The sequence below is a fragment of the Porites lutea genome, chromosome 7 (genome assembly GCF_958299795.1).
Source record: "Porites lutea chromosome 7, jaPorLute2.1, whole genome shotgun sequence".
Classification (NCBI taxonomy): Eukaryota; Metazoa; Cnidaria; class Anthozoa; order Scleractinia; family Poritidae; genus Porites; species Porites lutea.
In genome coordinates, this window is record NC_133207.1 from 25,486,141 (window position 1) to 25,509,263 (window position 23,123).

Below are 23,123 nucleotides of genomic sequence, written 5' to 3' on the forward strand. Positions count from 1 at the left end.
CTTATGTTAATTAGGCCTCCTCAATTACAATTTTTCGAAGATAGTATAAACATTACGGCGACGGATGCAACATAATATGAGGTGAAAAATTAAACTAATCAATATTACGGAAGTTTACAAATGTTGAATATTAAAAGGCTTTTTCCCAAAATTTTTGTTGGAGTATACTAATAATTATTACAAATAAATGCCTTAAGTGCTCTTTTAAAGGAGAAAGGTGAGGAAGCGTTGATGATGTTGGTGTTTAAGGTGTTGTAAAATTTAGGTCCTTGATAAAAAACGGAAAATTGTTTGGTTCGAGTACGACAGAAAGGCAGACGAAATTTACACGAGTTTCTTGTATTATACGAATGAATTTGACTTTGTAAGGTAAATTTACAATGAAATTTTAAAGGTAGAGTATGGTTTTGATAGGAGTACATGAATAAGCCTAGTTGTATTTTATCTTAAGAATGACCTGAAAACCCACCCGCGTAACTCATATCAATGCAACCATTAGCCGTCATAACGCGCTGCTCCCGTCCTAAAAGCGTGACGCCTTGTTCTCACATTCGCACTCTATTCTGATCAACGGATGAGCAAACTCGATGTGTCCTTCCTCATGCAACCACCTTTTGTGGCTTACACGCGCGAAGTCAGTTTAAGGAACTTGATGGTCTGTTCCACAGACGACGCGTCTTCTGAGCAGCCTGGTTCCCGCGCATGTCAGCGTCCTCGATTGAACACCTGCAATTACATCAGTTCTGTCGCTGATACGCGGCACTAAGTCTTTTTTCCATCCGTGACCATTCCTACTTCTTTACATTGGTTAAACTGAGCTGTTCCAGGCTCTCAGATAGTCAGGAGGAAAGGCACGCGAAATGTTCGCGGGGCGGAAAAAGGAATCGCTGCCCCTGCTATACTACAGCGAGCAGATTAATGAATACTAAGCGATTGTGTTTGTCTCATTTAGAAATCGACCGGTGAAAACTGTTATGATACATATTTTTTTTCGTTAACATTTCTTTTTATTTTTTAGCTTATTTCCCCCTTGCATGAATATTTATTTTGTAGTTCACCCACCCCCACAACGTTTCTTATTGTTTCATCGCACCCTGCGAGCAGAACTTCCCAACTTGTTGAGTGACGGCAAGTGATCAAGCGAGCGAATGAACAGCTCTGGTGCTGGAAGGGTGCATTGTCCATCCCTGAGTTTTATTCAGTGGCGGATCCAGGGAAGGGGCCCGGGGGCCTCGCCCCCCCCCCTTATTTTTAGATCAAACTAAGGCCCGAAGAGTCGAGAAAAATTTTTGGAGACCTGCCCCCCCCCCCCCCCCCCTTATCTAAGGGTCTGGTTGATCGCCCCCCCTCCCCTCATCTCAAGGTCTGGATCAGATCTGAATTACCACCAAAACTCTTACAATACGTCGCCTATGCTGTCACTCTTTGCAGTCATGGCAGGGCAAACGCAGGGGGGCATAAACTGGAACACATTTTACTTCTTAAAGTACATTAACAGTCATGATAGTTTTTTATTGGCGAATGTTCCACGAACCTCAATGAAAAGCACATTTTTGCGACTTACGCCCGTACAAAAGAACATTTTATGAGTCTTTTTATACCTTGCCGATAATTACTACTAAACATAAAGCAGATAATCGGGTTGATAGCACAGTAAGCGTGAATCAAAAAGTAGGTTACATAAAAATATATCCAGAAACTACACGAGAAATGGGCAGAACTGTCCTGATACGCTATGATTAAATGGTTCGTTCTGAAAGGCAACCAGCAAAGCAAAAACACTGTTACGCAACCTCGTCCCCAGGGCTTTTCCCTCAAAATATGGGTGGGGCGGGAAACACACCAGGTTCGCTCTGGGTATTCAACGAGCTCTAAAGTGAAGACATCTGAAAAATTAAAAACTATGGCAAAGATCCACGTGACGAGAATGAAGAAGGGACACAGCTTGGATCTGATGAGTGGGGAACGGAGTGAAAATACCACGACTCCAAATCGATCCACTGCTATCATAATCAGTTTCTGAATCAAAACGACAATGAAAACGTTACCAAAGAAATGGACAAGCTTACACAAGACCTGACCAAGCTTACCACCGATAAGAAACGAGTAACTGGTGTGCAAGCCGGATAGGCTCGAAGGTATCCAGAATAGTGGATACAACAAATCAGATGAGGCCATGTTTGCGATAAAATAATTTATCGGTTTTTTTAAGTTCGGCGTTTTACAAACGAGGATAACAATGAGAGAGTTTGCGACCAGTGAAATGATGATGATCAGACAAAAGGCAACGGTTTCTCCGATTTTCCACGCAGTGAAATCAGTAAGGCAGCTCCAAGACCCGCTGGATCCGTTCGCCGTTGAGTTCATGGTTAGGTTTGCGACTTATCTGAGGAATTGTACAAATGCAGTTAAGTAACTTTGAATTAATGCTCTGTATATTGCGTATCCTGTTTGATTCAGAAATTTTATTGGCGATTGTAAGTCCCCTGCGACGCCTCAGCACAGCTGCTTAAAGTGAGTTTGTATAATGGTGTCAGTTATCAACTGACCTTAAGCCAACCAGAGTATTAAGAAATCGATTGAAAAGATAGGGCCTTTTTTCATTAACGAAAAAGTTGTTTATTAATTGAGACAAATTTTCCGTCATCATCAACGCCAAACAAATGATGCGGATGGTTTGTCGCGCTTTTTTAAAAATTTTGTCTGAGACGGGAAAGTCTTCAAAGGCGCCGCGGACAAAATAAAAAAAAATCATTGCATTATATATGATCTATATATTTTGTTCTCTTACCCACAATGCTCTGTAAGCACTATTAACTTAGGAAGTACTGTTGACTGCTAACCACTTTAAACAAGCTATTTTAACACTACAGAACATTTACAACGCTATTGCAAAAAGAACGAAAACACGGCTCGGCTTTTAGCGCCAGTTTTCTTGACAATGATAACCCCAAATCTATAAAAGTACTTGACAGGCGCGTAGCCAGCCAATAGACTTGTAGGCCCGGGCCTACAAATGTTTGGTTTGATCACTCTAACGCTTGTAATAAATTATGCGTTGTTGGGGTGAGCTAAAAAGCTTAAGAGCTCAAAGTGTTGGTGAGGTCAGACTAGTCATGCATGCAGTTTTCAGGATATGTGGAAATGAAAGTCAGCCACGAAAAGCTGGCTACGCCCCCGCTTGAGGAACGAACAAGAACGTTTTTGACGCCGCTTAACAACTGCGGTCAAACAAAAGCATGTCTCGGGACACTTCATCGCGTGTGCCTCATAAAACAATCTAGCCTCCTACCTAGACAAAAAAAAAAAAACGTCTGAGAGTTCTTCAAATCCTTTTTACGTTAGTTTCCTGTCATATGAGCTTTCAGTACCCTATTATCTGTGCTGTACTGATTTCACAGACTCAGGTACCTTCTACTCTCTTATTACATATGGAGTATACAAGGCTGACTCCGCAAGCGGGCAAGATGAGCCTATCTTGTCCGCTCGGGAGTACCTGCTTTGTCCTGCAAGAAAAGACTTTGTTTTAACAACATGGTAAATCCTTTATTGACCAAGCTTGTTTGCTCAAGACGGCTGGGTACTAGCCTCGTTCTTTTTCATGTTTTTATGGGCCTCAAGGGAAAAACTTGGCCAATATCCAGCCATATTGCCCTTACCTATGCTTAGTAACCCTTGTTGTCTACATTTCCACATTCGCGCTGTTTTAGACCTTCTCCCGAAACATGAGTTCATTACTGTCGATTGTAACATGTTTAATCGCATTATAATTCTTGATTACGAACGAAGATTAATGGTTTCTATGACTAAAAATAGATTTCTCTAAGTTATGAACTTTTCTTGTGATTAAATATTTTAAAAATATCTGATAGTATCCCATACGCCTTCAACAATTTAAGCCATTGATAAAATAGACTGTTCAAAGTCCCTAAATTTCCGCAAGATGGTTGAGGTCGAGCGCTCATCTTCACTGACAACCATTTTGTAATAGGTTGCAAATGTTCCGAGGGGGTGAACGTCGGGGTTTATAGCGGTGGGGGTAGAAAGGCCTCCTCAGGGTCTCCTTCCATTTCGTCCCCCACGCCCTATGTAGATAACGTCTACAGCCCTCGTTCTCGGCTATCTTTCGGAACAGTCTATCTATGAAGACATGCCGCGCTATGCTCAATTATTTTCTGAGGCGGTGGACAAAATCTTTATGTTTTGATCAGACAAATGAATGACCTAAGCAGCATTTTCACACGGTACTATTGATAATGCTATAAAACAGGTTATAACTGTAAGTCTGTGGACAAAATCCTATGGTGTGACCATTCAGTTGAACCTTTCAGCAGTACTTTCACGTGATACTATTTATTTAGCGTACAGTTCTACCTTCTACGTTTATGAACGTTATCTCATGGTGTTACCAGTCAAATTCAGCCTCTTTAGCCGTTCTATTTGTTTTTCAATGGTTTTCTATTAAATCACATTTGAGATAAACCTCGAATTCTGATTTCGCTCTTTATAAGGACTGTTTCTATACTACTTACAAAGCCTAACTACACTATATATATAGGCTAAACTATAAAGCAGTTTTTAATGCTGTAAGATTCTGAGGTTTCCAGAGACGATCTTGTTTTCCAGCAAAGCACCTGAGGGAATATCGATCCTATCGCCATGATTAGCAATCACAATGACAGTGCCCTGAAGAAAAATAACAAAAAATCAAAATCATCGCTGAAAAACAGCAAACTACGCAGCCAGCATTGACGCTATCAATCAGGAAATTCATTGCCTTGTACATAAGGTATAAGAGAGACTGCTATCCAATTATCTGCATACAAAATTTTCGCATTTACTTTTAAAGTATAGTCGCCATCTTGAAAGAACAAAAGACTTGGAAGAGAAGAGAATTCCATCATTTAGGGTGGATAGCCAAGGCAAAATGTTTTACAATTTAAAATAATAACGCCACTGTCGACGAACTGAACACGTTAGAAAATTATATATCCGCTTTTTATAAAGTTCTTCGAGTCTGTTTGTCTGGCTATCTCTAGGTTACTTCAGAATGGGCATAGCCCGTCCCAGGCGTTTGGGTTTTTGCTGCCCACACTCTTTGCGCAGCCACTACAATCTGAGTGCCTGGAACAGGCTAGACTGTACACCTCTTCTTCTGCCGGTATGTCCTACCAACACTAGGAAAGAGCTCACCTTCAGACAGACTCCTTTGCCGAAAGTGACGTCACCAGATACAGTCAGATGATCCAGTTCTAAGAGATCAGGAATGGTCTCAAAGCGCGCCAAGAAGTCCTTAACCTGTTGAGCCACGCAAAAAAATAATAACGGTAAGGAAAATTCAGAAAATTTCACAGCGGGTTTGTAATAGTAGAGGACAGTTCGGTAAATTGAATTCGGATAACTCGAACGTCTCCGCTAACCCAAACAAAGCCTCATTTCCCTTGGATTTGACCCCTATTGTCAGCTATTTTAATTCGGTTAACTCGAACTTCACCGCTAACTCGAACTAACTTTCGTTTTCCTTGCAACTTACCACAGACGCCATCCTATTAGCTCTTCTTGTCGTGTAATCGGTAAAAACACTAAAACACTACAGCAATTTGATTTTACTAAGCCCATTGAACAATGCTTATAAAGACTTGATCGCAACAGGAAACTGCGCATAAAAAGTCTCTGGCACCCTGGGTAATACAGGTCCTGAACATTATCAATCTCGTTCCCAGACACTGCGATCCTTTTGTTTGATCCTTTTGCACGTTTCGCTGGATCAGGGTTACGCAGGCTCTGGGAACGAGATTGGAACATTAGGAACCGTGAGGAATGTCCACGCACCTTTTTGAAGTGTGAGCCGCTGAGTTGTACTATGGGCACAGTTGGAAATTGTCTAAGATGACTCATCTCCAGTTGGCCGTGTTTCATTTCATACAAGTTTGACATGATAATCAACAGATCAGAACAGGTTTTGACCGGAAGGAAACGTCTTCGTGGTACGTTTATACCTGCAAGTGTGGTGTTGAAGGGATTACGATATTTGCAGCTGAAGCGTGATTTGACAAAAAAAACTTTGAACCATTCATGTAACTTGCATGATGTTGATAATAATAATAATAATAATAATAATAATAATAATAATAATATGTGTGTAATAATAATATGTGCTTCCCTCCGAAATAAAGAACAAAACTTGGGGCAGTATTAGTTACGCATGTTTCTGTAATACTGTCAACGATGTTTACGATGAAATCGTCCACTACAGGAGGAATATATTCAATGTTCCATCGGGTCGCGCAGGGAAGAGTTTCATTGAAGAATTAACCTTCTGGATTAAGCAATTTAATTCAGACTCTGACTTGAACTCGATCGCTCTTAAAGCATTCATGGTGCTCCCAACTTTGATTTTGCAAAAACCATCCGCTACTTCCAAAAGCAAGGAGCATAGTGAAGCAATAGAGCGTCGATTAGCACTCTGGAAACAAGGGGACATTGATTTGTTGCTTAAAGAAGTGAGGTTCTTTCAAGGGAAATTTGTGAATTCCAAGAAACCTAGAAAGGTTGAAGACATATCCAAAGCCTTCTCAAAGCTGGTTCTGCAAGGAAAATTGAAAGCTGCTATGAAACTCCTAGATAACGAGAGCTCGTCCGGTCTGCTCGACCTATCGCCAGATGTCCTGCAAGGGCTACAGGACAAACACCCACAGGCAGCTGATATCGCAGAGGAGAGTTTGTTACATGGCCCAATTGATTATATTCCGCCAAATGTTTATGACCTCATAGACGAAGAATCGATCTACAACTCGGCAAGTAAAGCCAAGGGCTCAGCCGGTCCATCTGGGATGGACGCAGAGCTGTATAAGAGAATCCTGTGCTCTAAGAATTTCAAGACCGAGGGCAAAATATTGAGAGAAGAGCTAGCCGTGTTCACAAGAAATCTGCTAAGGAAATCGTACCACCCATCCTTACTTGAAGCTTTCACGTCCTGCAGGCTTATCCCGCTGGATAAGAACCCCTGGAATCAGACCAATTGGTGTTGGAGAGGTACTGAGGAGAATAGTGGGGAAAACGGTCAGCGGTTTCTTAAAGGAGGAAATAAAAGAAGCGGCGGGTCCCCTACAAGTTTGCGCTGGTCATAACGCAGGAGCGGAGGCTGCGATCCATGCAATGAGTCAAGTGTTTGTTGAAGAAGGAACAGATGGAATATTGCTAATTGATGCTAGTAACGCTTTTAACCAAATGAATAGGTCAGCGGCCTTACACAATATCCAGATCATGTGCAAAGAAATGGCGCTCTATGTGATTAACACATATAGAAGCCCATCTAGACTGTTTATTTGTGGGGGAGGTGAAATACTTTCTCGAGAAGGCACCACACAAGGAGATCCGCTAGCGATGCCATGGTATGCACTTAATACATCCATAATGATACAGAATTTGAGGGACCATTGCCCATTGGTTAAACAGGTGTGGCTTGCAGACGACTCAGCTAGAGGAGGGAGTATAGTGCACTTATACAACTGGTACAGGCAATTGAGTAAGGAAGGACAAAAGTTTGGTTACCTTGTGAATGGGACAAAGAGCTGGCTTATTGTGAAGTCTAGGGAACTAGCGGAGGAAGCAAAGAGGGTGTTTGGAGAGGAAGTCAACATAACGACTGAAGGTCAGCGCCATCTGGGAGCAGTTATTGCGTCGCAAGAATACAAAGATCAGTATTGTGAGGAGAAGGTTCGTGCATGGAAAGAGGAAATCGAACGTCTCTCTGAAATAGCGAAGAGCCAGCCCCATGCGGCGTATATTGCTTTCACAAAAGGCTACAAGTCTAAGTTCACCTACTTCATGCGCACGATTGAATCGTTTGAAGATTATGTCGATCCAATCCAGGAAGTGATTGAAGATTTACTACTCCCTACTTTGTTCGGTCAATCAGAGCCTCTCCCTAACGAGGTGCGCAGACTTGCTACCTTAGCAATGGGTCAAGGGGGTCTAGGCATTCCTGATCTGAAATCCGAGGCACCGCAGCAGTTTGCTGCCTCGAGACTAATAACCACCGCCCACGTAGATTCTATTACATCACAGAGTTCCATCATGGTGCCTGGAGAAAGATCTACGGAGGAGCTAAAGAGGCATCAACAATCACTTAAGAGAGCAAGTGCCAAGGAGAAAATGGATAGCATTGATTCAAACCTCTCCCCAGGCCTGCTGCGTCTGGTTAATCAATCGAGGGACAAGGGCGCAAGTTCTTGGCTGAATGCGATGCCTCTCGCAGACAAAGGTTTAGCCCTCAACAAGCAAGAGTTCAGAGACTCGCTACGTTTGCGTTATGACTTACCCTTAGTCGATTTACCAAGTCATCGCATATGTGGGGATAAATTCACCGTTAGTCACGCCCTCTCTTGTAAAAAGGGGGGGTTTGTAGCGCAGAGACATGATGGTATACGGAACTTGTTAACGACATTCATCGACAAGATCTGCAATAATGTCGAAATCGAACCACGCCTTCAACCCCTGGACAACGAGCGATTTCATTTGAGGAGCGCTGTTACAAGTTCTGAGGCAAGGTTGGACATCAAAGCGGGAGGTTTCTGGGCAAGAGGAGTTACGGCATTTTTTGATGTTAGAGTTACGCACGTCAACTCCAAGTGTTACCAGAGCAAGCCAACATCGGAAGTGTTCAAAGAGCAAGAAGAAGAGAAGAAGCGCAAGTACCAGCAGCGGGTGTTAGATGTAGAAATGGGTTCGTTTACGCCTTTAGTGTTTGGAACCAATGGCGGAATGGGAAACGAGTGTCAGCGGTTCTTAAAGCATCTCGCAGACAAGATAGCTCAGAAAGACACCGAGCCTTATCATGTTGTAATCACTTGGCTCAGGACACAGATCTCGTTTGAACTCTTAAGATCGGTACATGCATGCGTCAGAGGTTCGCGAACGCCGTTTCGTAGCAAGCTAGAGCAATTATTAGACTGTAAAATAAATGTCGCTAGTGCGGATATCTGAAATACGTGTCTATATGCTTTTATACTTAGGGCTTTTTATGGACACTGGTTTAGCCGTCATTAGTATAATTCGATTGCAGGATCTTAATATCTCTGCATAATGAAATTCTTAATTTTATAGAATTTTGAACTTTTATTATTAATTATATCTATTTCCCCTTCTTTTATGTAAGGTTAAGTTACTTCTATTTTTTAGAATTTGTAAATGAATAGTTTTTTCTATCTTCACTTATAATATATAGGATTGTTTTTGTTCTCTAATGAAGGACGAGGGGTTTCTTTTGTAACGGATGGAATTGTAGATAGTGTTTTTGATGAATTAATTAGATTTTTTGTAACAGCAGGTTGATTTAAATAGGATCTTAATTGAGGTTTTGTAATAAAAATTCTTTCCTCTCATAATAATAATAATAATAATAATAATAATAATAATGATAATGATGATGATGATTGATGATGATGATGACGATGACGATGGTAATAATAATGATAATAATAAAAGTAACAATTAACCACCAATGGAGCGATTTTCGTATGACCTTGAAATGAAAAAGCGCGAACAACACTGCAACAACAGACGAACGGAAATAGAGCGATTTGATTGGTTTGTCGAACGGATACAAAAATGTGCGTGGCTTTTGGTTGGTTAAGCGAATGGTCGGGTGAAATGTCTTCATGCCCGAGAACTTTCTAGAAATCAATCGATACTTCGCTTTGACGTCATACTGCAACACGATTGGCCAATCGAACAATGCCTTCTCCATATTAGGGTTTTCTTTGGCGGGAAAACGAAAGAGTCCATGTTTTGATCTTTTCATCCATTGGCTGTTAAAACAAGTAACGAACACTTACCGAAACCATTTTCAAGGTCGTACGAAAATCGCTCTAACACCATTAATATCGCCGCGGTTACCAACATCCCCGTCACCGCCGTTACAATAATCACCACCATTATTATTTTAATCATCATCATCACTAAAACAGTTTGGACGTGTTATCTTTTACCATGAGCTCCTTCAAAATTCTTCATGGCAGCTCCAACAGCTGTCTCCAGTTGAATGATGCGCATTCCATTGTCAAGTGTCTACAACAGCAACAATAGAAACATAGAGGACTGTCACTACAAGTACTTAACAATGACTAAAGGAAACAAAAGGGGTTTGTGCAAAAAAGACAAAATTAAACTGACACTGCACTGTTATGGAAAAAATTAAGCCAGATGTTTTTAAGTAAATAACTCACTTAACAGACTGAAATGCAGGAAGTTCCCCAGTGTAGTCGATCACAGTTGGGCAAGTCAAGCAAGTACACACACACAGGCACACAAAAGCTCTCTCTGGTCCTGCCGTACAGCAGTGCCGTAGCCAGACCAAACGGCCAACCGAGGCAGGCGGGAGTTGCTAGGGGGGTTCGGGGGCATGCCCCCCCCCCCCGAGAAATTTTGAACTTTAGTCTCTCGGAAATGCGATTTGCAGCGTTTTCTGGGCCTTTCGGTAACTTTTTTTCGAGTTAATTTAAGTGGAATTTAAAAAGCAATAATCAGAAACAAGCTACATAATCTGGGTGACCGTTAACCTCGCCAATGGTTTTGATCAGTATTTGTTCAAAAAAAATTTGAGTTAACGTACGTAGCCCCTTGAGATCGATGATATGGTAATTTTTTCATAGTATATTGACTGAATTGCTGAATTCTTTGTAATATCATGATGCGTTAAAAATATCCGATGATCGCTTATGTAAAATAAAAATGATCGGCGAAATTCGTCAAAATTTTACCGAGGCGAGTGCCTCGGTTGGCCTCATACTAGCTACGGCGCTGTACAGCTGTACCTTCAGATATCTGACTGAACATTACTGTTCACTGTCAATTCACAGACCAAACTAAGCCAGTTCTGTTTTCTTAGAGTCCCACTGGGGAGGAAACTCTCTATAATGGCCAATACTGTGAACCCCTAAGAGTGATCAGCATCAAATTTCTCCTTGTAATATCAATGCCTGGTAAAATAGAGTGGTCACTAGATTACGGACATGATCACAGACAAGATGAATTTGCTTGATATTAAATCAAATTGTTCCCACTACTTCTGTAAGAATTGAAAAGGGGCAACAAATGATAATTTAAATTTTGATCTTAGGGTTTAAAGGGATAAGGGCCAACAGGTGTATTTTATGGCTGTGACAAACCCCAAAAAACTCTCTGGCTTAGTGATTTATTCATAATTAAAAAACAGTGCATTTGCAACAGTTAAAGGGAATGCAGTGGTCTAAACTAATATGTGAAAAGGGTACCATTAATTTTGTCAATGAGACTTATAGGAAAGGGTTTAACTTTTTATTTGCATATAATGAGAAACGATGTGTCAAAACAAGTTTTTTTTCTTACATTCCATTTGAAAGCTTGGGTTTTCCTGTCAATATAAAGCAACAAGAAAAAAAAAATAATGATAATAAAAAATAACTGCAAGAAAGGTACTAAAAATACAGTTTGAAAATCATGTCTCTTAAGTAGTGACTGTCGATATTAAAACAGAAGCGTTAAGCTCCTTTATCGAACGTTGATCGGCTAAAATTTTCCATAAATTAACCACGGATCCTTGCGGATGGGATCGGAAAAATCCCGAGAACAAATTAAAAATACAATACATGATAAACATCAGAAGTTACATTCCTTACAATAGATGTACAATATCAGACGCTTAAATATTAAGAGAAATCACACAGTATCATTATTATAATTCTAAAATTTTTAATTGCCTGTAAAAACCATGAGCTGCATGAAAACGGGAATACTAGCAAACTGGCCAAAACTACCAAAAATAGGAATAGAAGTAATTTCCTGAAAGTCCAGACGAGGACGAAAGGTACTTTAGACGGTTCCCGCGGAAGCATAATAACATAGAACATATCTGTTTCAGCATGTTCAGTACAACGAATTCATGACAGGCGAAGGTTTATGTTGAGCACTATTTTAAACGTGTACATCTAAACAAGTAATAAATGAATTTTCCAGACATCTAACAGTACCTCCCGATTAAACATCCCTAAGTTAATTCATCATACAGTAACCACTGAAGGGCATGCCCTTCATTTTAAACATGATAGCCTTTTCCAGGCGTTCAGATCGGTAAAGCGCGGTGTTCAGATGGTGGGGAGCGAGTTAAATCGTACGCGGGGAAAACAAGGGGGAAACGAAAGGAGACTGGGAGAGAGAACGGCTCCAAATTGATCCATTGTTATCAGAATCGTATTCTGAATCGAAATGGCAATGGAAACATTACCAAAGAAAGGGAGAAACTTAAACAAGGCCTGTCCAAGCTTACCACCAGTAAGCCACGATTTTGTGTGCAATCTTGACAGAAGCCGAGGTAATTGGATACAGAGGATAGGACATGGCCATGTTTGCGATGAAATAATTTATCGTCTCTCTTAAGTTTGACTACTTTTAACTAACTAACCAGGCGATGTGCGTCACGAGATTCGACCAATAAGAATGCGTCATTTGTAGAGTGATTTTCACGCTTGGAAAGAGCCTTTTTTAGAGGTATATGTGGTGAAATTTTTGCTTTATTCCAAGCTTGTGTTGGTAATTTCGACACTATACCGCCGTGGAAAGTTGTAGGAACCTTTTATCTTGATAGCAGTTACGTTACTTTTAAATATTTTCCTTTCTTGAGCGTTTGTGACAAGTTTGAATTGCTCGGTCATGTGCAGGCCGCCATGATGATTTGAGTGTTGTTTTTGCCGTTCTTCTTGGATTCATTGCTGGTTACTGTTAGTGGTTTTATCGAATAATTTTGGCCCTCTTGTTACTTCAACCTTTCTTCTTTGCAAATTTTGGGGTCTACCCGGGTCTACCCCAGTTAGTTTTCCCGTTATGAGCCGTTGAAAGTGTCTTTGAATTAAGACATCGTCTCAGACAAGTGGCACAGCTCCCGGGAAACGGGCTGAAAAAACGTGCTGAAGCAGAAGCCGACGTGAAGCGAGTAACGCCAAATCCAGGAAGAGTTTGTTCTTTTTTAAACCAGGAAAGGTAAATAAGTTTGAATATTGTAATAACCTTTGGAAACAAAACATTTTCATAACCCAGTGCGGAAACTGAAAGCGTGACTTTAAAATAATTTGCATGCGGCGTGTGCTATGTGTATGCAAATCTTTATGTAAACTTATGTGAGGAAATAAATTGTTATCAATCTCTACGAAAACACAAAACCGTTATCGAAGATCCAGACAATATCATAGAGGATTTTAAAACGATGAGGTTAGGTTTTACTTTATAACAAAATCGTTATACTGCGCTCACTTTAAATGAACGCACAGACAAGATCGTGGTTTATTTCTGAGGCTGTAGCTTCGATGAAATTCCGATTGTGCTGTAGCTGATGGGTTCTTTTGGTCTGATTTCAAACGGGCACTGTTTTCAAAATAATATAAACTTGTCGATGAAAATAAAATTGTTATGAGAGACGATTTCTCACCTTGCTGTTTGCTCGCGCTCCCCCTCCTCGGCCGGTAATAAAGTCCATCAAATATTATAAACACTTCTAATGGACGATTTTTTTTAGTTAAGCGTATGAACTACAGATCTCTTTCACTATGAGATAAAAATATACACATAAACCAAACAGTACATAAAATCCTATGAGAAGCAGGAAATTAGTCGCCGCCCATTAGTCGGCTAGATCGCACAATCGTCTCCGAATCACGATAAACTTATTGAAATTGTCTTGTGAAGCCAATAGCAAGCATCTAAGGCCACTATGAGATCTAGAAAATTCTCCAAATCGCTCTCTTCCGTAATTTTTTTCAGAGAAGGCATCAGTGTTTTGATCCCTGGGTTTGATTCATCTCTCTTACGAGAGGCGAACTCGACCGTGTCACGATTGAAATGAGGCACAGTAACAGTTTTACCCATGAACCTTTGTGGGTCGTGACGCACACCGCCTGCTAACTAACTAACTAACTAACTAATTACGTAAAGAAATAATGATTTGTTGGTAGCACATCCACAAAGTGGTTCTTCGTCTACCTGATTCCCGGTCGAACTGGAATTTCCAAATGTTGGTTTTTGAGGAGAGGGGAAAACCGGAAACATCTCGGAGCAAACGGGGAGAAGCAACAACAAACTCAACACACATATTGCGTCAACGCCAGGATTTGAACCCGGGCGGCATTGGTGGGAGACGAGCGCTCTCATCACTGCCGCATCCTTGCTCCCCGAACAAACGATCGCTACAATGAGAAAGTTCCGAGCAAAGAAACGGCGAGAATCAGACTGAAGGCTAAAGTCCCTAAGATTTTTCAAGCAGCTCGAAGACTCGATCGATCCATTCCAAGTTGTTGAGTTTATGTTTGTGACGCGCGGAAAACGCTCTACACCGCCTTCTTTTTAGTCAAAGCAAACTGAGAAAGGGAAAAGCTTACGTAAGGCCTAACCAAGCTGCTGAGCCCTTTCCAAAGCAAGTTTGTATAATGGTGTCAGTTATCTAATGAATTTAATGGCCTTAAGCCAACCAGCCTGTTATAATGTGTGCATAAAACAGGCAGTTTTTATGTACATCACTTACTTCTCGATCGAACTAAAAAGAAGGAGTCTGCTGTCGGCAAAGGGAAACTAGCAGGTTCTTCCTCAACAAATAGTCGAGGCTTGTTACTTCTTTGCTGACTGCAGTTTTAATTGTTACGAATTTCAATACTTGTTGGTTACAATTCTATCGCTCGATAACTGGCAATCATTTTTATAATGACCAAAGTGACCCAAACGCTCAACTCATATTAATGCTTGAGTAATTCTTGTAATTATTGGCTGGGAGAAACTCATTAGCATTAAACCTTCGAGTTATTTACTTTGTCAAATCGATTTTTTTCTGTCTTAAATTTGACTTTCAAGCTTGGGTTGTCCAGTAAATATGAAACCTAGGAGAGCGAAGAGAGAGAACAAAGAATTGGTTTCTAAACAAAATTTAAACAATATCATACAGTAACAAGACCTGTTTGTTTTGCGCCGAGCGAAGTGAGTTTAAAATCTCGTCGCGCGCGAAGCGTGGAGCGCGCGTGGATCATAGCGAGCTGCAAACTCGCATCGCCCATCTATTCCTCGATTCCCCATAGAAACTGTTTTTTTTTCTCTTCTTTTTTCTTTTTTCTTTACGATTAATCTTCTGTTTAGTTATTGCAGTTTTGTTTTATTTCTTTATATTGCTTAAGTTTTTTAAATTTATAAATTTTCTCCAAGTCCTTCGCGAGGTCCTCCGATTCACGTGTTTCTAGTTCTAATGTGTTCAAAACGCCCAATTCAAAACGTATGTTGAATTTGTGTCAGATAAATAGTAAAAATACAACGCCAAGCCAAGAACATTTTTAATGTGGCTCTTAGCCCCACGAGGAAGTGTAACTTTGCGGCTGAGAAAGAGTGATCAGGGAGTCTTGTGATCAAGAGCGCAAGAATTTTTTTCATCTACGAACAGTATAACAATTTCACCATTGTAGTTCTGTAGTTTCTCTTTAAACTGTTTGAAGCAGCTCCAAGGCTGGCTCGATCATTCCCCATTCTCGAGTTTATGTTTGCTGCGCGCCTTCTGTACAACGCAGTATTCATCGCGGCGATCAGTTAAAATTCAAACTTTTTAAACTTTAATTTTCATGTCCCCTTGCGAAGCCTGAGCCCAATAATTGTTATTTTAATAACAATTATTGAAAGACCGATATGAAGACCGATATGGAAAGACTGTATAAAAACGCGAACTCTATATCAGAAGACCGATATGGCAGTCCTTTCTGCTGAGCAGACTAACGAATGCTATTTTAATGCCATGCTGGTTGTATTTAGAAATCGATTGAAAAGAAATTTGGAAACCAGTAAGAGTGGACATTTTAAACTGGTGTGATACATATTATTTGCATGTAGAAATACAACCATTATGTATTTAAAGATAGGTCAGGTGATCAAAATTTATAAAGCGACAAAATGTCTATAAAAACATTACAAAGGGGCAATATCATTTAATTGATTTTGTGTAAAAGACAACACCTTGCCGCTTAACTTTCCTGTTTAACTTTTTGGATTGTAATTTTTGCAGTGGGCGAACGGCGTACGTGCCACAAAAACACGCAGTTTTTTTCTTTGCTTCTTTTGACGACGCAAAAATACTGTCACACGTTAGAGTGGCGCTAAAAATTCAACAGATGTTTATAATTGTCCCTTTTATTCGTTTATTTTTTTGCGGCAGAACCTCTTCCCTTAACTTAGCGGTTCCGCAGTAATTAACAGTTGTACAGTTGTACAGTTGTACTTCGCCAGCCTACACCCCCAATAACGTTTCTAATGGTCCGTTTTTTAGTTTTATTTACCACCCAACCTTTTACAATACATGGCCTATGCATGCTGTCACTTTTCGCCAACATGGGAGATTTAAACTGAACACATCTTATTTAAAATCCTCAGTTTTGTGAGCCGACGGCAGTCATTGTGATTTTTTATTCACGGGCGTTCCTTAACATATTCAATCAAAAGCACATTTTTGCGACTTACGCCTGTACAAAAGAACATTTTATGAGCCTTTTAAGACCTTTTCGGTAATTACTGCTAAACAAGAAACAGATAACTGGGTTGATAGCACAGTACGCGCAAGTCATATAAACGGTGACGTCATAGTATATCCAGAAACTACACGAGAAATGCGGGAAAGGGTCCTGATACCGTATGATGAAATAGTTGATAGAGAAAGGCAACCAGCAAAGCACAAACACTGTTACGATAGCAATGGACATTTGAAGTACGTTTCGGTTTCTTTTGTTCCGCTGTTGCTGACTGTTCGCGGACTGTTCACCCGGGTGTGCCTTTGTCTTGAGCTTGATAACAATGGTGGAGTAAAGAATGACTAGCAACAGTACAGGTATGAATATAAACAGAATGTAGAAAGCTAGTTGGTAACTGGCAAAGGATGAGAACTCTCCGAATGCTTTCTTCCATTCCAGACCACACCAGGTTCCCTCTGGGTATTCAAAGAGCTCGAAAGTTAACAAGTCTGGCGAATTGAAAGCTACGGCAACTATCCATGTGGAGAGAATGAAGAAGGGACACAGTTTGGATCTGATGAGTGGAGAACGGAGAGGAAACACCACGGCTCCAAAGCGATCCACTGCTATCAGAATCAGATTCTGAATCGAAACGACAATGGAAACGTAACCAAAGAAAGGGAGAAGCTTACACAAGGCCTGACCAAGCTTTCCACCAATAGGAAACGAGTTGGTGTGCAAGTGTGACAGGTCCCAAGGTATCCAGGACATTGGAACCAGCAGATCAGATGAGGCCATGTTTGCCGTGAAATAATTTATCGGTTTTCTTAAGTTCGGCGTTTTATAAACGATCATAACAATGAGAGAATTTGCGGCCAGTGAAACGATAATGAACAGACAGTAGGTAACGGTTACTCCGATTTTCCACGCTGTGGAATTTAACTGAGTGAAGCAGCTCGAAGACTCGCTGGATCCGTTCGCTGTTGAGTTCATGCTGAGTTTTCCCACGTATCTACGGAATTGTACACATGCAGTCAAGTAACTTTGAATTACTGCTCTGTATACTGCGTATGGTGTTTGAGTGGCAGAACTTTTATTGACAATTGCAAGCCCCCTGCGAAGCCACAGCACAGCTGTCCTCTGAGGCCTTCAAAGAGTGACTTTGTATTATAATGTTCCGGCATTATCCCCCAACTGACCTTTTGACAGAAACAGTGGGGTATTAGTATGTTATAAACCAACCAGAACACTTCATTTAGGTCAGGTGGTTGTATTAAGAAATCGATTGAGAAGATGATTAAACAAGTGTGTTTTAACACATTAAAAAATGATATCTTTGGTAGTACCATCATCAACTACACAAGTTTGACAGTTAACCACAGGAAGCAGACGCGAAGCTGCCTTCAGGCCATTAAGCCCAGGCTTAACAGGTGAATATGAGGAAAAAATAAGTGCATATTATCACGTGTGCAATAAAACATGAAGTTTTTATAACATTTACTTCTCGATCGAGCTAAAAATGGAAAAACCAAAAGTCTGCTGTCGGCAAAGAGAAACTAGCAGGTTCTTCTGACAAGGGCCTGTTCAGACTCTTTTGACTGCTCAGTTTTAGTTGTTACAAAATTCAGTACTTGTTGACTACAGCTCTTTTTTTTCGATAACGTTGTGACACTTCATTTATATATAGTAGCGATTACTACTTTTAGGGTTCCAAGAGGAGTGTTTAATGACGGGAGTCGTTTAAAAGAGAAAAGACAGAGTTTATTGTCATTTATGTAACACCTACTTTTCAAAACTAATATGCTTTCGGCGAAAATGTAAAGAGAGCTTATGAATAGCGGAATATCCTGTCATCATCAACGCCTAATAAATGATGCCGATGGTTTGTCGCTCAATTTTTAACTTTTACCTGAGACGGGACAATCTTCAAAAGCGCCGCCGACAAAATTTTCCCCCTGGCAAAAACTAGACAATCGATTAAATATACTAAAATGTGTTTTTCTTGTAAATTATTGTAAATCCATTATTCTTTCCATTAGCAAATGCAAGTGTTGTTAGTTGATGTGCCAATTTGAAAATACGCATATTCGATCATGAGCTACACTATTTGATAGTTAAATACAGCCATAAAAGCCCAGGCTAAACAGGAATTTGAGGCAAAACTATAAATGCATGTTGTCACGTGTGCATAAAACCTGCAGTTTTTATGCATTCACTTCTCGATCGAACTTAAAATAGGAGGTTATAAAACAAACGTTCTTCCTTAAAGAAAAAGACAAGGCGTACTTGTTTCTTCCGTCAGTCTTTGACTGCTTTTAATTGCTACAACCTTTAGTATTTCTTTACTACAATTCTTGTCTCTTGATAATGTTGTGGCATTTTATCTCAAGAATGACCTGAAAACCCACCCGCGTAACTCATATCAATGCAAGCATTAGCCGTCATTACGCGCTGCTCCCGTCCTAAAAGCGTGACGCCTTATTCTCATATACCGCCGGTTAAACATCAAGGTCAAACGATTTCTACTACAGAATTTTCGCAGTCTATTCTGATCAACGGATGAGCAAACTCGATGTGTCCTTCCTCATGCAACCACCTTTTGTGGCTTACACGCGCGAAGTCAGTTTAAGGAACATGATGGTCTGTTCCACAGATGACGCGTCTTCTGAGCAGCCTGGTTCCCGCGCATGTCAGCGTCCTCGATTGAACACCTGCAATTAGATCAGTTCTGTCGCTGATACGCGGCACTAAGTCTTTTTTCCATCCGTGACCATTCCTATTTCTTTACATTGGTTAAACTGTGCTGTTTTAGGCTCTCAGATAGTCAGGAGGAAAGGCACGCGAAATGTTCGCGGGGCGGAAAAAGGAATCGCTGCCCCTGCTATACTACAGCGAGCAGATTAATGAATACTAAGCCATTGTGTTTGTCTCATTTAGATAACGACCGGTGAAAACTGTTATGATACATATCATTTTTCGTTAACATTTCTTTTTATTTTTCAGCTTATTTCCCCCTTGCATGAATATTTATTTTGGAGTTCACCCACCCCCATAACGTTTCTAATGGTCCATCGCACCCTGCGAGCAGAACTTCCCAACTTGTTGAGTGACGGCAAGTGATCAAGCGAGTGAATGAACAGCTCTGGTGCTGGAAGGGTGCATTGTCCATCCCTGAGTTTTATTTAGTGGCGGATCCAGGGGAGGGGCCCGGGGGCCCCGCCCCCTTTATTTTTAGACCAAACTAAGGCCTGAAGAGTCGAAAAAAATTTTTTGAAGACCTGCCCCCCCCCCCCTTATCTAAGGGTCTGGATGACCGCCCCCCCTTCCTTATCTCAAGGTCTGGATCTGGCACTGTTATTTACCACCCAAACTCTTACAATACGTCGCCTATGCTATCACTCTTTGCAGTCATGGCAGGGCAGAGGCAGGGGGGCATAAACTGGAACACATTTTACTTCTCAAAGTACATTAACAGTCATGATAGTTTTTATTGGCGAATGTTCCACGAACCTCTCACTCAACATATTCAATGAAAAGCACATTTTTGCGACTTACGCCCGTACAAAAGAACATTTTATGAGTCTTTTTATACCTTGCCGATAATTACTACGAAACATAAAGTTTATCGGGTTGATAGCACAGTAAGCGTGAATCAAAAAGTAGGTTACATAAAAATATATCGAGAAACTACACGAGAAATGGGCAGAACTGTCCTGATACGCTATGATTAAATGGTTCGTTCTGAAAGGCAACCAGCAAAGCAAAAACACTGTTACGCAACCACAACGAGCTCTAAAGTGAAGACATCTGAAAAATTAAAAACTATGGCAAAGATCCACGTGACAAGAATGAAGAAGGGACACAGCTTGGATCTGATGAGTGGGGAACGGAGTGGAAATACCACGACTCAAAATCGATCCACTGCTATCAGAATCAGATTCTGAATCGAAACGACAATGAAAACGTTACCAAAGAAATGGACAAGCTTACACAAGAACTGACCAAGCTGACCACCGATAAGAAACGAGTAACTGGTGTGCAAGCCGGACAGGCTCAAAGGTATCCAGAATAGTGGATACAACAAATCAGATGAGGCCATGTTTGCGATAAAACAATTTATCGGTTTTTTTAAGTTCGGCGTTTTACAAACGAGGATAACAATGAGAGAGTTTGCGACCAGTGAAATGATGATGATCAGACAGAATGCAACGGTTTCTCCGATTTTCCACGCAGTGAAATCAGTAAGGCAGCTCCAAGACCCGCTAGATCCGTTCACCGTTGAGTTCATGGTTAGGTTTGCGACTTATCTGAGGAATTGTACAAATGCAGTTAAGTAACTTTGAATTAATGCTCTGTATATTGCGTATCCTGTTTGATTCAGAAATTTTATTGGCGATTGTAAGTCCCCTGCGACGCCTCAGCACAGCTGCTTAAAGTGAGTTTGTATAATGGTGTCAGTTATCAACTGACCTTAAGCCAACCAGAGTATTAAGAAATCGATTGACAAGATAGGGCCTTTTTCCATTAGCGAAAAAGTTGTTTATTAATTGAGACAAATTTTCCGTCATCATCAACGCCAAACAAATGATGCGGATGGTTTGTCGCGCTTTTTTAAAAATTTTGTCTGAGACGGGAAAGTCTTCAAAGGCGCCGCGGACAAAATAAAAAAAAATCATTGCATTATATATGATCTATATATTTTGTTCTCTTACCCACAATGCTCTGTAAGCACTATTAACTTAGGAAGTACTGTTGACTGCTAACCACTTTAAACAAGCTATTTTAACACTACAGAACATTTACAACGCTATTGCAAAAAGAACGAAAACACGGCTCGGCTTTTCAGTTTTCTTGACAATGATAACCCCAAATCTATAAAAGAACTTGACAGGCGCGTAGCCAGCCAATAGACTTGTAGGCCCGGGCCTACAAATGTTTGGTTTGATCACTCTAACGCTTGTAATAAATTGTGCGTTGTTGGGGTGAGCTAAAAAGCTTAAGAGCTCAAAGTGTTGGTGAGGTCAGACTAGTCATGCATGCAGTTTTCAGGATATGTGGAAATGAAAGTCAGCCACGAAAAGCTGGCTACGCCCCCGCTTGAGGAACGAACAAGAACGTTTTTGACGCCGCTTAACAACTGCGGTCAAACAAAAGCATGTCTCGGGACACTTCATCGCGTGTGCCTCATAAAACAATCTAGCCTCCTACCTAGACAAAAAAAAAAAAAACGTTTGAGAGTTCTTCAAATCCTTTTTACGTTAGTTTCCTGTCATATGAGCTTTCAGTACCCTATTATCTGTGCTGTACTGATTTCACAGACTCAGGTACTTTCTACTCTCTTATTACATATGGAGTATACATGGCTGACTCCGCAAGCGGGCAAGATGAGCCTATCTTGTCCGCTCGGGAGTACCTGCTTTGTCCTGCAAGAAAAGACTTTGTTTTAATAACATCATAAATCATTTATTGACCAAGCTTGTTTGCTCAAGACGGGTGGGTACTAGCCTCGTTTTTTTTTACGTTTTTATGGGCCTCAAGGAAAAAAACTTGGCCAATATCCAGCCATATTGCCCTTACCCATGCTTAGTAACCCTTGTTGTCTACATTTCCACATTCGCGCTGTTTTAGACCTTCTCCCGAAACATGAGTTCTTACGGTCGATTGTAACATGTTTAATCGCATTATAATTCTTGATTACGAACGAAGATTAATGGTTTCTATGACTAAAAATAGATTTCTCTAAGTTATGAACTTTTCTTGTGATTAAATATTTTAAAAATATCTGATAGTATCCCATACGCCTTCAACCATTTAAGCCATTGATAAAATAGACTGTTCAAAGTCCCTAAATTTCCGCAAGATGGTTGAGGTCGAGCGCTCATCTTCACTGACAACCATTTTGTAATAGGTTGCAAATGTTCCGAGGGGGCGAACGTCGGGCTTTATAGCGGTGGGGGTAGAAAGACCTCCTCAGGGTCTCCTCCCAAACCGTCCCCCACCCCCTATGTAGATAACGTCTACAGCCCTCGTTCTCGGCTATCTTTCGGAACAGTCTATCTATGAAGACATGCCGCGCTATGCTCAATTATTTTCTGAGGCGGTGGACAAAATCTTTATGTTTTGATCAGTGAAATGAATAACCTAAGCAGCATTTTCACACGGTTCTATTGATAATGCTATAAAACAGGTTATAACTGTAAGTCTGTGGACAAAATCCTATGGTGTGACCATTCAGTTGAACCTTTCAGCAGTACTTTCACGTGATACTATTTATTTAGCGTACAGTTCTACCTTCTACGTTTATGAACGTTATCTCATGGTGTTACCAGTCAAATTCAGCCTCTTTAGCTGTTCTATTTGTTTTTCAATGGTTTTCTAGAAAATCACATTTGAGATAAACCTCGAATTCTGATTTCGGTCTTTATAAGGACAGTTTCTATGCTACTTACAAAGCCTAACTACACTATATATATATATATAGATTAAACTATAAAGCAGTTTCTAATGCTGTAAGATTCTGAGGTTTCCAGATACGATCTTGTTTTCCAGCAAAGCACCTGAGGGAATATCGATCCTATCGCCATGATTAGCAATCACAATAACAGTGCCCTGAAGAAAAAT

The 23,123-nt window shown here is 40.6% G+C and overlaps 3 protein-coding genes across 6 annotated transcripts in view; 1 reads left to right on the plus strand and 2 right to left on the minus strand.

Annotated features, from left to right (window-relative positions):
- Positions 1-4,547: 4,547 nt before the first annotated feature.
- Positions 4,548-23,123, minus strand: part of LOC140943002 (UTP--glucose-1-phosphate uridylyltransferase-like) — a 34,323-nt gene continuing 15,747 nt past the window's right edge. Inside the window, exon 14 of one of the 4 annotated variants that reach the window (XM_073392029.1) lies at positions 4,548-4,686. In XM_073392029.1, coding sequence (XP_073248130.1) covers positions 4,579-4,686 — 108 coding nt within the window. In that variant the 3' untranslated portion in view covers positions 4,548-4,578. Of the gene's footprint in view, positions 4,687-21,071; positions 23,112-23,123 lie in introns of those variants that run through there. The other 3 variants (XM_073392031.1, XM_073392028.1, XM_073392030.1) reach the window with 3 other exon arrangements.
- On the plus strand, positions 7,040-9,341 carry LOC140943325 (uncharacterized). The gene is made up of 2 exons (XM_073392406.1): positions 7,040-8,552; positions 9,332-9,341. The coding sequence occupies exons 1-2, from the start codon at positions 7,159-7,161 to the stop codon at positions 9,339-9,341; spliced, it is 1,404 nt and encodes a 467-aa protein (XP_073248507.1). The 5' UTR covers positions 7,040-7,158.
- On the minus strand, positions 9,982-17,495 carry LOC140943332 (RYamide receptor-like). The gene is made up of 3 exons (XM_073392413.1): positions 16,684-17,495; positions 11,371-11,395; positions 9,982-10,071 (listed from the first exon to the last, which is right to left on the minus strand). The coding sequence occupies exons 1-3, from the start codon at positions 17,493-17,495 to the stop codon at positions 9,982-9,984; spliced, it is 927 nt and encodes a 308-aa protein (XP_073248514.1).